The sequence below is a fragment of the Dermacentor albipictus genome, chromosome 1 (assembly GCF_038994185.2).
Source record: "Dermacentor albipictus isolate Rhodes 1998 colony chromosome 1, USDA_Dalb.pri_finalv2, whole genome shotgun sequence".
Taxonomy (NCBI): Eukaryota; Metazoa; Arthropoda; class Arachnida; order Ixodida; family Ixodidae; genus Dermacentor; species Dermacentor albipictus.
The window spans coordinates 287,118,557-287,132,255 of record NC_091821.1 but is presented as its reverse complement, the minus strand read 5'-3'; the positions used below and the strand labels follow the sequence as shown (position 1 = coordinate 287,132,255).

The 13,699-nt window shown below is 45.0% G+C and overlaps 1 protein-coding gene across 6 annotated transcripts in view; it reads right to left on the bottom strand.

Annotated features, from left to right (window-relative positions):
• LOC139054438 (WW domain-containing adapter protein with coiled-coil-like) overlaps positions 1-13,699 on the bottom strand; it is a 436,373-nt gene that overhangs the window by 334,749 nt on the left and 87,925 nt on the right. For all 6 annotated transcript variants that reach the window (XM_070531403.1, XM_070531406.1, XM_070531400.1 and 3 more), the window contains one exon: positions 2,728-2,882. In XM_070531403.1, the coding sequence (XP_070387504.1) occupies positions 2,728-2,882 (155 nt within the window). The remainder of the gene's footprint in view (positions 1-2,727; positions 2,883-13,699) is intronic.

The window sequence follows — 13,699 nt, the reverse complement described above, 5'->3', positions numbered from 1 at the left end:
ATCCAATTTGAATAGTATGAAGTAATATCTATTTTATTTAAAAACAAAACAGAAGGAAGGTGTTAGTAAAATGCACAGCGAAAGAAATGGTAAAATCCATTCCAAATTGAGTCGAACATCTTCAAATACAAATGAAAAGGAGATGCTTACACGAGTAAATATTTTTGAATAAGAGATATTTCTATCAACTGATAGCAAGTTCATTGGTATGAGGCCTGAACTTTGTCCCAATTAAGATTCTCTCTCGGCAGCTGGGAAGTCAACCTCAACTGTCCTGACATACTCTCAGCCCGTACACAACATCTCAGTGTTGGGTTTCACTGCTTTAAAGAATTTATTCTGGTTTGGATGAGGGACACCTGCATGTCGGCGTCAGCTAACAGTTTTTTGAGCTCAAGCTCCTTCAAAGAGGCGGCGGCACGCTTCCTTTCCCGTTAATTCCTTAGCGCGTCTGTCCTTTCGGTTCTCATCCTCCTTCTGCCACCCTTTCACCCCATGGATCATTTGAAGCATCCTCTTGGTCAGTTGTACAGTCAACGTCCCATTTTTCGGACTCGCTAGGAGCCGTCAAAACATCCAAAAGATCTGGCTGTCCGGAAAAAAAATGAATGCATGTCTTTAACTGCCCTTAAGGGCTAAAATTGCCACAAGCACGTTCAAAAAAACTCTTAAAGCCTGTCAGTACACTTATTAGGCATATCGGTGCTCGCACTTTGACATGAGACTGGGGTGCACACGTGTATAATTAAGGAATACATACTGTGTCCCGTGATAATTGCCCCTTCCCACGCTTGTTATGCTTCACCGCCTAGCACTACTGTACTGAGGCGAAGCTAACTTTCGGTGACTGGCATTATGCAACGCGCAGTGCTTTGTGAGCTTCGAAGCCAATCACGAGGATTATAAAAGCAGAGTCAGTGCCATTGCTGACAGCGGCAAATTCTTTCAATGAAAAACACGGCACCACACGGCAAGAAGCTTAATAGCGAACGTAGAAGCAGCTAGGCTTAACATTGCCGCGGTAGTGGCTACGGCTGCCAGCGGATCTGCATGCGAGAGTGCCGGTTCGAGGCGGCGAGATAATCAAAATGGCGGCGGTGGTGGCTTTGGTTAATGCCATTTCAGACCTGCAGTCAGGGCAATATACACTGACTATATGGAGTACGTGGTGGTGCCGCAAAGTCGTGCGAATTATCGGGCATGTCCGAAAAATCGGGTGTCTGGAAAATCGGCCGTTAACTACTCTGGCAATACATCATGCCGATGACACGGCGTCAATGACGATTCTTTGCGATTCCTCTGTTACTTGAGCTAGCATTAACCAACTTTCGTTCCCTTTCACTAAAGTTACAGGTAATTTTCCCTGATAAAAGCACAAATTCCCCGAGTTTTCCCTTAGTATTTCCAGACTATTCAAATTCCCCGAGAATTCCCGGTTGGTAGACACCCTGATCTTGTGCCGAACTGGTAACTGTTTTCTTCATTGGTTCAGGTTTGGTTTGGGTTCAGGCACGTTCCAAAACTATTGGTTTGGGTTCAGTTCCACCCAAATTGCAATTTGGGTACGGATTTTAGTTCGGGTTTGGTTTGACACTCTGGTTTAAACTTAGCCCACCAAACAAGTTGCACCTCGAGCTTCTTTGCAATAAAGTATTTTAGCATAGCGTTACCATTCTACTACGCAGTGCTACTATTGAATACAGAGATATGAATATAAGACATTTCTACAGCCTTTGTGCAAGTACAATATTTACTCGCATAATGATCGAACTTTTTAGTCACAAAAAATTGACGCAAATTTAGGGTTGCGATCATTATGCGGGTTAAATTTCCCGTGAAAAGAAAAAAAATGTTTTTTGCGTCCAGCGTTTGCTGCGGGATGCGGGTGCAGGACACCGAAACAAAAATGGCGGCCGGCGGAGCAAGCCGAACGCGATTTTTTTTTTCTTCTTGTGAGTACATTATGTGCATTGAAACAGTTTCTTCCATATCAGTAATGAATAATATCGTTAATATTGGCAAGTTTGCGGCAATAACGTAGCCATGTCCACTTTGAGGGGGCAGAAACAGATGGGCGCGCTTAGCTGCCAGTGACATAGAAACACATGGCAGGCATGCTGCGAAAACTGCGGCATGTCTTCACTACTATCCTAATACCACACGTTTGCGCTAAGCGTGGGTTAATATCTTAGCTGTGTTACAAGCGTTGGCATATGAATAAGGTACACTTTTAACGTATCAGTGTAAACGTGGCTACTATTGTTGCCGCTCGCGATTTGTTGCGTGTCGACGAGTGCAGATGAGAAGAATCGAAAGGCGGCTTTTTTTGTTGTTGTTGACCACAACCATTATAAAGCCTACACATAATAAAGGCAAGTTTGGTTGTAGCTCTTTTTGTCATGGAAGTGCGGAAAGTGAAGAAAGCAATGAAATGAGGCATCTACTTAAGAATGTTTGGTGCGTGCAGACCGCTTGGTTTGTCTTGAGTTGTTCGCGTAGCATTCGACAGATGGTAAGCACGATCATTATTAGCTAGACTTGGCACATGACATATCGCTGCGGCAAGTTCGGGTTGCGATCATTACACGGGAAATATTAAAAAATTGAATTTTGACGACAAAATTCAGGGGTGCGATCATTATGCGAGCAACTATGGTAAGTGCTGCCTTGTTGCCCCGGATAGTGGAATGACTACTCCTATGCCGAAAGTCAATAGTAAGCTCTTACCTCAACATGGCTTTTCTCATGATTGGTACGATGGCTAGTGGTGTCCACTGGTCGAGGCTTGGACAAGTGCACATCTTTTGCACTGGTGCTTGAACTGCTGCCCAATGAGCTGTTCTTGCTGAATCGGTCCTTGTAGGCTGGTGACTTGCTTGACCCTGTGCAGATCACGGCCACTGATCATTCTCCCCCTTCAATACAGTAATTGAATATGCCATAACATCAGTATTGATACAACTGAAATAAGCACAATTGAGTGAAGTACACTGCCAAACTTGGCACTCAACAAAAACACAAGAGACGTCCCATCCTGCCTGTCTCCAGTTTCATGTCTGTCTTTCCACAGTTCCACAGCACAAGATATAAGCTCAGAAAACAGTCCTCCTCATCAAAATGGCTACCACCCTGCGAGCACGCACTATAGGATGCAGCAGGCACATTTCTGGGATTGAGCAGTTTGTATAGAAACAAGAATATGTCCTATCTGCGTCACATGGTACAACGTATCAAAGCAGACCCCAGAAAGCTCAAGTACCATCAGCCTTTATTTCTGGCCATGGAGAATACAAAAAACAACAATGCATTTGCCTAATATATTAATTAGTTGTTTTTATTAACTGGTTTTCTGAACTATCCACAAGTGAAATAACGGTGAAGATTATCAAACAACTTTGCCTTAAAGTGCCCCTCGCCAGGTCCGGCCATTTTGAGCCAACAAGCGCAGAGCATACAATGTGCGATAACGATCGTGTCTGCAATGTATTACATCGCAAGGCGCTGCGGAAAGATCTGAAATTTCAAACCAAACAGTTTTCCCTTCTCGAGGCCACCCCGTTCCAAGCCGGAGAACGATGTACACGTGCTAGTGCACCTACGTACAACCCGCCGTGGTTGCTCAGTGGCTATGGTGTTAGGCTGCTGAGCACGAGGTCGCGGGATCGAATCCCGGCCACGGCGGCCGCATTTCGATGGGGGCGAAATGCGAAAACACCCGTGTACTTAGATTTAGGTGCACGTTAAAGAACCCCAGGTGGTCAAAATTTCCGGAGTCCCCCACTACGGCGTGCCTCATAATCAGAAAGTGGTTTTGGCACGTAAAACCCCATATATTATTATTATTATTGCACCTACGTACACGTGGTCGTGCTGAGACTCACTCATGGTGACACGTGACTAAGAATTAGTCAAGGCAACATCTGTCATTTGAGTAATATGTTGCTTGAATAGATGAATTAAATCATAAAGAAATAATAAAACACACAAACTGAAGGTCTGCGTGCTTATTGTTTTACTTTGTTTGAGCTTCCAACAATACCCTTGCAGTTTTGTCCCTACTTTTGCCAAGAATGCTCAAAGCATGGCGTACAATGACAGGCTTTACAGCCTGTCGCATTGTCAAACTTACCGATACTCTTAGCATGCTCCCTCAGTCTGCCATTATTACAATGTGCCGTTTGTCCAACATATGAGTTGCCACAATCTAGGGGTATCTCGTAGACCACCCCTTCAACACAGTCCCTGAAATGTTTGGCATGCTGCTTCTGGCAGCCCCGCGGCCCTTCGCGTGTGATCGGGGGGCACAATTGAGCTAACTTCTTGGGAGCCGAAAAGACAACCGGAATGCCATATGTGGTAGCTACCTTCTTGAGGTTATGGCTCACACGGTGCACATAAGGTACCACTTCTGGTTTTACATGCTCCCTTTCCCTCAAGTGCTAAAAACTACCGCTGCGAGTGTGAAAACACACTCGAAATAAAGGGAGCGTGTGGAAGGAAGCTAATGTTCGCAAGTTTACAAGGCAAATAAAACTAAAATGCTTACTTCGTATTGCTGTCTACTAATTTGTTATAGCAATCAATGCTTTGTTTTTTGGGCGAAACTAAGACTTTTTTTCTTTCTTTTTACTTCTTTTCTTGCAACTGCTGTTACCAAAGGTACCACTGAAAGTGTGTTATATGATATGCCCTCGTACCCAAAATTAGCAAGAATTGAGCAGCTGAAAGCTTTGACAGACGAATCGATGGAGCAACACAATCTCGTTGAGGAATATAAACACAAAAGTGGTTGCACTGATACGGTTGTTTACGAGCTGAGGATGGTCATTGAGAATCACTTCCAAGTGTACAGCTGCTCATTTCAGTAGACTGCCTTAAGGCAGAAAATACCAGTGTTAAAATTCAAGTCTGGAAACGAAGCACGGATGAAATGAGTTGGGGAGCAGAAGCAATATTCTAGGCAGAATAATGTCAAGGTGAAGGAAATTCCCTGTGCCCAGGATTGTGTAGCCATAGTCTGGGGGCGAAGATAAGTTGAGCCGTTTCCAACACCGAAATTGATGTTGTGCCTCATGTATCAACTAAGGCAGGCCCCAACAACAAACATATCATAACTAGATTCTGTTCTTGTGCTAAGAAACAGGAATATGTTAGTGAAGTACGAAAAGCCTGTCTGCATACCAAAGACCTAGGTTTTTCCAGTCCACGGAATTTTCATATTTTCTATAACTACCACCCTGAAAAAAGAAGCTCCTTGCTAAAGCTCTGTCCTTCGAGAGAAATAAGGCCTAGCAGCATCTATAGACAACTGCTGCAAGATTAAAGCCAGGAAAACAAATGACGGCAATGTTGATTTCGAGGCTGATCTGTCTATCGTTCATTAGATAGGAACCTCTTATAAGTACCTAGGCCTAATTCTATGGTAACATCGTATTTTTCTTTCTGACAAATGAAAAGATCTCTCTCCAAAGATTGTTTATTGGCCATCGACTTCAATACACGAATTTCAACTCTTTCCCTACTGCACCCATTGGGCACTGTTAGCCAGCTAACGATGGTTTGAAACAGCATTTTCGACATTTTGTGTGCCACTCACGGACACACTGCACTATCTGATGTATAGAAGAACTACACTTTTGTTCCTCATGTATTTAATTTTTTTCCCCGCTTCACAGCAATTTTTTAACAGGCTCCCAAAGATGCACACGCACTTGTCGGAACTGACAACGAAAATGACTGCCTCCGGAAGTGGCGTACGTGCTCCAAACCAGCACAGATCTCCCAATTTCCCTGTGTATGTGGCTGATTTTATTGATGGCTCAAGCAACAGCGAACTAAAGGATGCTCCCTTTTTATCTGACTGATTCTGAGAGCAACGATGACAATGTTGTCTACCAAATTTACATTTCCAAATTCCCCGAGTTTTCCAGGTTTTCCCCGAGTGCCTTTGTGAACTTTTCAAGTTAAACAGAACTTTGTTTTATGTCAAGACGGGCTGACACCATGTCGCACGATGCTGTCACTCTCTAGTAAGCATGTTAAAAAATAAAAAAGACCCAATACAGTTTGAGTAGTAAGGAGTAATGTTCATTTTATTCAAAAAGAAAACAGAGGGGAGGGCTTAGTAAAATGCACAGCAAATAAAATATCTTTGAAAAAAGGATGGTAAAGACCATTGCAAATCGAGTCATCTTCAAATAAGAATAAAAATAGATGCATGCAAAAGCAAATATTTTCAAATATGAGCTATTTCTATCAACTAATAGCAAGCTCAGTGGTATGAGGCCTGAACTTTGTCACAAGTGAGATTCTCCATCAGTAGTTGGAAAGTCAACTTCAAGTGTGCCTCTCAGCCGTGCACAACACCGCAGTGTTGAGTTTCACTGCTTCAAAGAGTTTATTTTGATTTGGATGAGGGACACCTGCATCTCGGCGTCAGCCAACACCTTGTTTTTTAAGCGCAAGCTCCTTCAAAAAAGCAGCGGCACAGTTCCTTTCCCGTTCATTCCTCAATGCGTAGGTCCTTTCCGTTCTTGTCCTCCTTCCGCCACGCATTCGCCCCATGGCCCATTTGAAGCATCCTGTTGGTCAGTTGTACAGTCAACGTCCAATTTTTCAGACTCCCTAAAGGCCGCGAAAACGTCAGAAAAAATGAATGCATGTCTTTTACTCCCCGTAAGGGCGCAAACCATCACAGGCACATCCGAAGAAGCTCCGAAGGTCTGCCAGTACACTTATTAGGCATATCAGCGCTCGCACTGTGACAGGAGACAGCGAGTGCATGCATGTGTAATTAAGGAATACATACTGTGTCACATGACAATAGCCCCTGCCCATGCTTGTTAAGCTTCACCGCAGTACTTTGCGTATGCTTTACAGCGCAACATTGCTGTATTAAGGCAAAGCTGACTTTGGGGAGCCAGCATTATGCAACGCGCCATGCTTTCCGAGCTTCGAAGCCAATCGTGAGGACTACAAAGGCGGAGTCAGTGCCACTGCTGATAGTGGCAAACTCTTTCAATGAAAAACACGGAACCAAACGGCATGAAGCCTAATAGCGAACGTCAAAACAGCTAGACCTGGCATTGCCGCGGTGGTGGCTACGGCTGTCAGTGGATGGCAAGGTAATCAAAATAGCAGCAGTGGTGACATTGATTATTCCTTTTTCGGACCTGCAGTCACGGTAAAAAGTCCGGAAAACCAGACGGCGAAGGGTTCTTAGGTTCGAAATTTCTGATGTTCTCATGCATTGACTCTATGGGGTACGTGGCGGTGCCACAAAGCCGTCCAAATTATCGGGAGTGTCCCAACAATCGGGCGTCCGGAAAATCGGTCGTTGACTGTACAATTGCAACTCCCCCACCCGACAACACGGCATCAAAAAGAATTCGTTACGATTCCTTTGTTATTCGAGCCAGCATTAGCGCGTCTTTCATTCCCTTTTAATAAATTTACAGATAATTTTCCCTGACAGAAGCACAAATTTCCCGAGTTTTCACTTAGAATTTCCAGGCTATTAAAAATCCCTGAGAATTCTGTAGACACTCTGGAAAATCAACCCGGAATTTGAGGATGCGCCGCTAGTTCCTGCTCCTCCACCAGCTGAAGCCATTCAGCACCCCAGCTAACATAAAGACACCAAAACAGCAAGAAATGTTACGAAAGCAAAATGCAGCAAAAAAAAAAAAGCTTACTGCAAGACTTGCAACATTTCCCTATGTTTAACACCGAGGAACTGCTTTGCAGCATGGCATGGCCAACTGTAGGGCTTTCAGTAAAATTTTTATAGCACAAGCAGTCTTCAAGGAAAAATTTTTATTTCGCAAGTAGCAGCAATTTGACAGCAAAACATTTTGTATATTTAAATTTTTTTGCTTGTTCTTTTAAGATGCAAGTGTATCTTTACACAAGTTTTGTTCAATAGTATGCTGCAATCTTGTTTTCAACATAAATCTCGCTGATAAAGGTTGTATACTTGTAAAGCAGATTCATTCTGCTTTGTTTTCATGTGTTGCATAAAATTTTTAGTGCAAGAGTTTCTTCAGAAGAAAAATTTTGTGTAACCTACAAAACCAAGCCATTTTCCCCATGATAAGGAAATAGTTGAAAAATACCAAGACGAAGCCATGCTCCACTGGCATCATCAGGCAATCACTCTTCTGTCATCTGCATGTCAGGGATGTAGCTTTCCCCCAAATGACAAGTTTTTGTTTTCTTCATATGCATCCTAATATTGTTTTCGTTTGCCGAGCAACCACAGTGAAGTGGCAGTAGTCAGCTCATCTATGGTATCCTACAAAAGGAGGTCTAATTTTAACCTTCGTTGCGAGAACTGTGAATCAATATTAACGGAAATAGTCGCCAATGCCATTAAGCACAAAGAAAAGCATTATTGGCTGCATCTATTATCCACCATCACCAACAGTATCAGAATTTTCTTACAAGTTAAATGCAGCGCATACAACTTCGGCTACAGGAGAAAAAAAAAAATCATGAGGGACATCAACATTTAAGAACATGGTACCTCCAATGACCTGCATTACACTAACTGCTTCTTTGGCTACAGTTATGAGCCCGTCATAACTGTAGCAAATTTATTTACCCCATTTTCCTTCGGCTTCCATACAGTTCCACTGGACAAAATTCAACTTTCCACATGGACTAAACTGACAGAAAACATTTGATTGACTGCATCACCAAAATAGATTGGTCACCTGTTGTTTCATTTATAGATGCTAACTTGGCTTATACTAAGTCCTTGTCCATTATAAAAAAAAAAAGGTCTACAGGAGTCATCCTGCACAAAAAAAATGCACCCCACTAAGCACAATCCTTGTCTGACTCTTTCAAGTTTGATGTGGGGAAAAAATTATGAAGAATGTGGTATTTTTTGACGCAAGGGCAAGATATGGCCAAAGAGCACCGGGCCAGTGTTGAGTTCGCAGTGGATTGATGAATTCTGAGAGGTAGATGTGACATGGCTGTAAAGGGGCTTCAAAAGCAGTCGCTATATAGTGCATAAAACCTATATGTAATAAAATTATAGTAATGGCTAATGAGGTGTACTACGGACCCGAAAGAAAACTGGAGGACGCTTAAGCTTCGCCTTCAAGAGTGAACGCAACAGCGTTCCCGTCGACCCGCCAAGAGGTGTAAGTTAATGGGCTACGGCGCAGCGACTACGCGCCCCACATCGGACGCGGTGAGCGTCGAGCAACGCAGCGTTCAGCGCGGCAACGAAATGTGTGCCTGAGCAAGCGACGCACGCCTGAGCCTTAGAAACAGCTCGTATCTAAGGCAACACCGCATTCACTAGAGGCGCTTTTGTACCGCTTTGAAGCATCGAACTCGTGGCTCAGTGGTAGCGTCTCCATCTCACACTCCGGAGACCCTGGTTCAATTCCCACCCAGCCCATCTTGCAAGTTGTTTTTTATTCATGAAGTGCCTGCTGGGATTTATCGCTCACGGCCAACGCCGCCGACACCGACGCCGACGACACCGGTTTTTCTGCGACACGAGCTCCTTAACGCTGTCGCATTAATATCTTGTAAATGATTGATGATATACTAAAATATCTCAGAGGCAAGTGTTTGCAAGAAGCCCTACTGCCTTAAAGAGCTCTTGAAATGCAACATTCTGGGGGCATGTGCTATGCAAAACTACTATCAAAGTGACGTCCTCTAGAAAGAGAATGTGCTGTGAATATGCAAGAAAACATCCTTCGAGAAACCTAGGCCTGCTCTGGTGTCAAAAAACAGTTCTGGACCAAGGAACATTATGGGAAGAAGAGGGATGTGCTGCTGGTATACTAGAGAAAAGTGCTTCACTCAGCTTCTGCTTCCCAACACTCCAGGAGGACATGGAGGACGGTCAGTCTTTCACTACATCTACCACAAGTTGGTGGTTCATTTCCAGTAAGCAAAAAAACTGTGGGTGCCATATGTGTGTCCTATTCTGAGACGACAGAATAGGACATCAGTTCGTCATGTTTTCGTTGTGGAAGGCCAGGAACCTAACTGTGACTTAATCAAGTGAAGCTTACTATTTGTTTCAGGGTCCCACATGTGTTGCCACTGGTTTTGCAGTTTCTTTTGCAACAAAGGCTTCAGATGTGTGACTGGGACAGCAGCGGTAGGGTTAATTGCATGCAATGAAATTTACATGGCCATTTGGTGTGCCAGCACATTGCCCTCAATGCCTCTATGGCCAAGCATTCAGCATATAATGACATGCTGGTTATATATATATATATATATATATATATATATATATATATATATATGGTTACAGTATGGTATGTGCCAGCAGCGCAAGAACAGAAGACGAGGTTGACTGTTTTTCCTATACTGTGGTTCGGAGCCATCACTGCTGCGTTTTTTTAAACACCAGTGCAGATCTCCTACACCATCACATTTGGTGGGAGGTGCGGGGTACGCTCGCTACGACGGTGTGCTGGATCTCCGTAGTGGTCGCCGCATCGGTTTCATCACAATGTTTTCAAACGACGACACCCCATCCACATTCACCCAGGCTTCATCACATCTAGTGCTATCGCACCCACGTGATCCAGGTATTTTCACAGGTGCAAAGACACGGATGTGGAAGACTGGCTTACCTGGTATGAACACGTCAGCGACCGTAACAGATGGGACACGACACTTATGCTTGCCAACGTAATCTTCTACCTCCAAAGCACGGCTCGCGTGTGGTATGACACACACAAAGAAGATCTGACAAGCTGGGAAGTCTTAAATTAAAAAGACGCGCGACATATTTTGAAAACTTTCCGGACGTCAGCTATCAGCCAGACAAGAGCTTGCGACATGGGCTCAGTCATCCACAGAGTCATATATTGCCTATATACAGGAAGTGCTGGTTCTTTGTAAATAAAATAGACATGTCAGAATCGGATAATGTCGGCCATCTGATAAAGGGAATAGCAGACAACGATTTGAATTTGTTTTGTGCAAGGATTGTACCACAGTTGATGCCGTCCTTGGGCCATGTTTCGTCTGTCATCTTTGGCATCATCGACCACTGCCCTCATGATCTGATTCTAGGTATTGACTTTTTGACACTGCACTCTGCACTTATCGACTGCTCTTCCGGTGTTCTGCACTTAGATCTACCCCAATGTACTGCCAACAATGCCGCAGACGAGCCCCGCCTTGGGTGCGGCCAATGGTGCCGCCCCATGCCGAGACATACGTCTGAATGGTGCCGTTCCCTGCTCTCCCTGACGGAGACTACACGACATGTACCCTGTTCTGGACGTTCTCTTAACCTGCCATGTTACATCACCCAACACCATTGTTACAGTTCTGAATAATCAAGCATGCCTTCCAATCTAAACTTCAGTTCATCGACGCAAGTTCTTCCAATGAGCATTTCCCTAGCGACGCTGCATTCCTTGCAGCACTGTACTGATCCTCAGCTTGACTTGACTGCTGCAGAGTCGACTTCAACTTCCACGTATGAGACACCGTCACGCCAAATGATTTCCCCTGACCTGCGACCTCATTACGCTGATGCTCTCTGCTCCCTCATAGCTTCGTGCCAAGATATCTTCGATCCTGGTGGTCGTCCACTGGGTCAGACCACCCTGATTTCGCATTGCATTAGCACAGGCGATGTGCTTCCTATTCACCGGAGACCTTACCGTGTGTCAGCACCCGAATTTGCCATCATACAAAACAAGGTCAACAAAATGCTTGAGAACATTGTTGAACCTTCTTCCAGTGCTTGGGCCTCCCCAGTCGTATTGCTGAAGAAAAAGGATAACACTTCAGGTGTTGTGTGGACTATCGCCATCTCAATAATGTCAGCAAAGGACGTGTACCCTCTTCCATGGATCGACGACGCGTTAAGACTGTTTACACGGCGCCAGTTACTTATCCATTGACCTCTGCTCTAGGTACTGGCAAATTGCTGTTGACGAACATGACCACAAGAAAACAGCCTTCGTTACGCCTGTTGGCCTCTACCTATTTACAGTCACTCCGTTAGGGCTCTGCAATGCCCTGGCCACCTTCAAACGCATGATGGACTCTCTTTGAGGTCTTAAGTTGTCCATAAGCCTCTGCTACCTTGATGATGTTCTTGTTTATTCGCGCAACTTCAAAAGCCATCTCCATCGTCTCTCTGCCGTTTCTTCAGTTTTCCGAAAAACTGGTCTACAGCTCAACTCTGCTAAATATCATATCGGGTGCTGTGCCATTAGTCCTTCGCCACCTCGTCAACGCTACCGACATACAGCCTGATTCCAACAAGTTTCGTGCTGTAAAAGAATTCCCGCTTCCACACTTATTGAACATCCCCATAGCTTTACAGGACTGTGTTCCAGCTTTTGGCACTTTATCAAGAACTTCACAAACATCGCCCGCCCCTTGCCTGGTCTTCTCAAGAAGGGCGTTTCTTTTTCGTGGAGACTGATCAGGCTGCTGCCTTTTCCAAACTTATTGCTAGACTCACGAATCTGCCCATTTTGGCCCATTTTGACCCAGCTGCCGAAACCAAAGTTCGTACAGATGCGAGTGGTCATGACATCGGCACTGTTCTTGCCCACCAACAGAACGGCTTGTCTCACGTTATTGCCTACGCTAGCCAACTCCTTTCTGATTCTGAGCAGAATTACTCCATACCCAAACGTGAATGCCTCGCTCTCATGTGGGCCATTACGAAGTTTCACCCATACTTTTACAGGCAACACTTCTCTGTTGTTACAGATCACCATGCCCTCTATTGGCTATCTTTGCTGAGACTTTACAGGACGCCTCAGCTGTTAGGCCTTACGGTTGCAGGAGTACTCCTTTTCTGACATATAAATCAGGGCGACTGCACCAGGATGCAGACTACCTGTCTTAACATCCGACTTGCCCACCGGACCTCGCCAACGCCAACACTGATGCCTGTGTTCTATCTATTACGGACTTTCTCAACATCTCCATCGAGCAGCGTCGTGACCATTTTTTACTATCTATCATCGGTCACTCCCCCCCCCCCCCCTCCATTTCGTTCTAAAAGACAGTGTATCGTACAGGCCCAACTTCAATCCCAACAGCATCAAGCTTGTCGTTTCGGAACACCTACGGTCGGACATGCTCACTCAGCTTCACGATGCCCCCACCACTGGCCACTTCGGCGTCGCTCGCACTTATGACCATGTCCGTCGGCGCTTCTTCACCCTTCACCCTTCACAGTTCCATTTCATGATACATTGCAACCTGCAAGAGCTGCCAACATCGCAAGAAACCCTCCTTGCGTCCAGCTGGCCTATTCCAGCCAATTCACATTCCCAGCGAGCCATTTTTCCATGTTGGCTTGGACCTACTTGGACCTTTCCCTGTGTCGGCACTGGGCAACCGATGGAATGCAGACGCCACAGATTACACGACTCGCTTTGCTATCATGCGAGCTCTCCCCGCGAGCTGTGCCACCAATGTCGACGATTTTCTCCTTCGAGATGTTATTCTACAACACGGTGCTCCACATCAGCTCCTAATGGATCGCAGCCATTGTTTCCTCACCAAAGTCATTGACGATCCTCAACAGTCCTGTGCCACTCATCTTCAGTTCATGACAGCTTACCATCCCCAAACAAATGGACTGACTGCATGCCTCAACATCGCGCTTATTGACGTGCTCGCTATGTATGTGTCGGAAGATCATCGGGATTGGGACTGTGCATTGCCCTTTGTC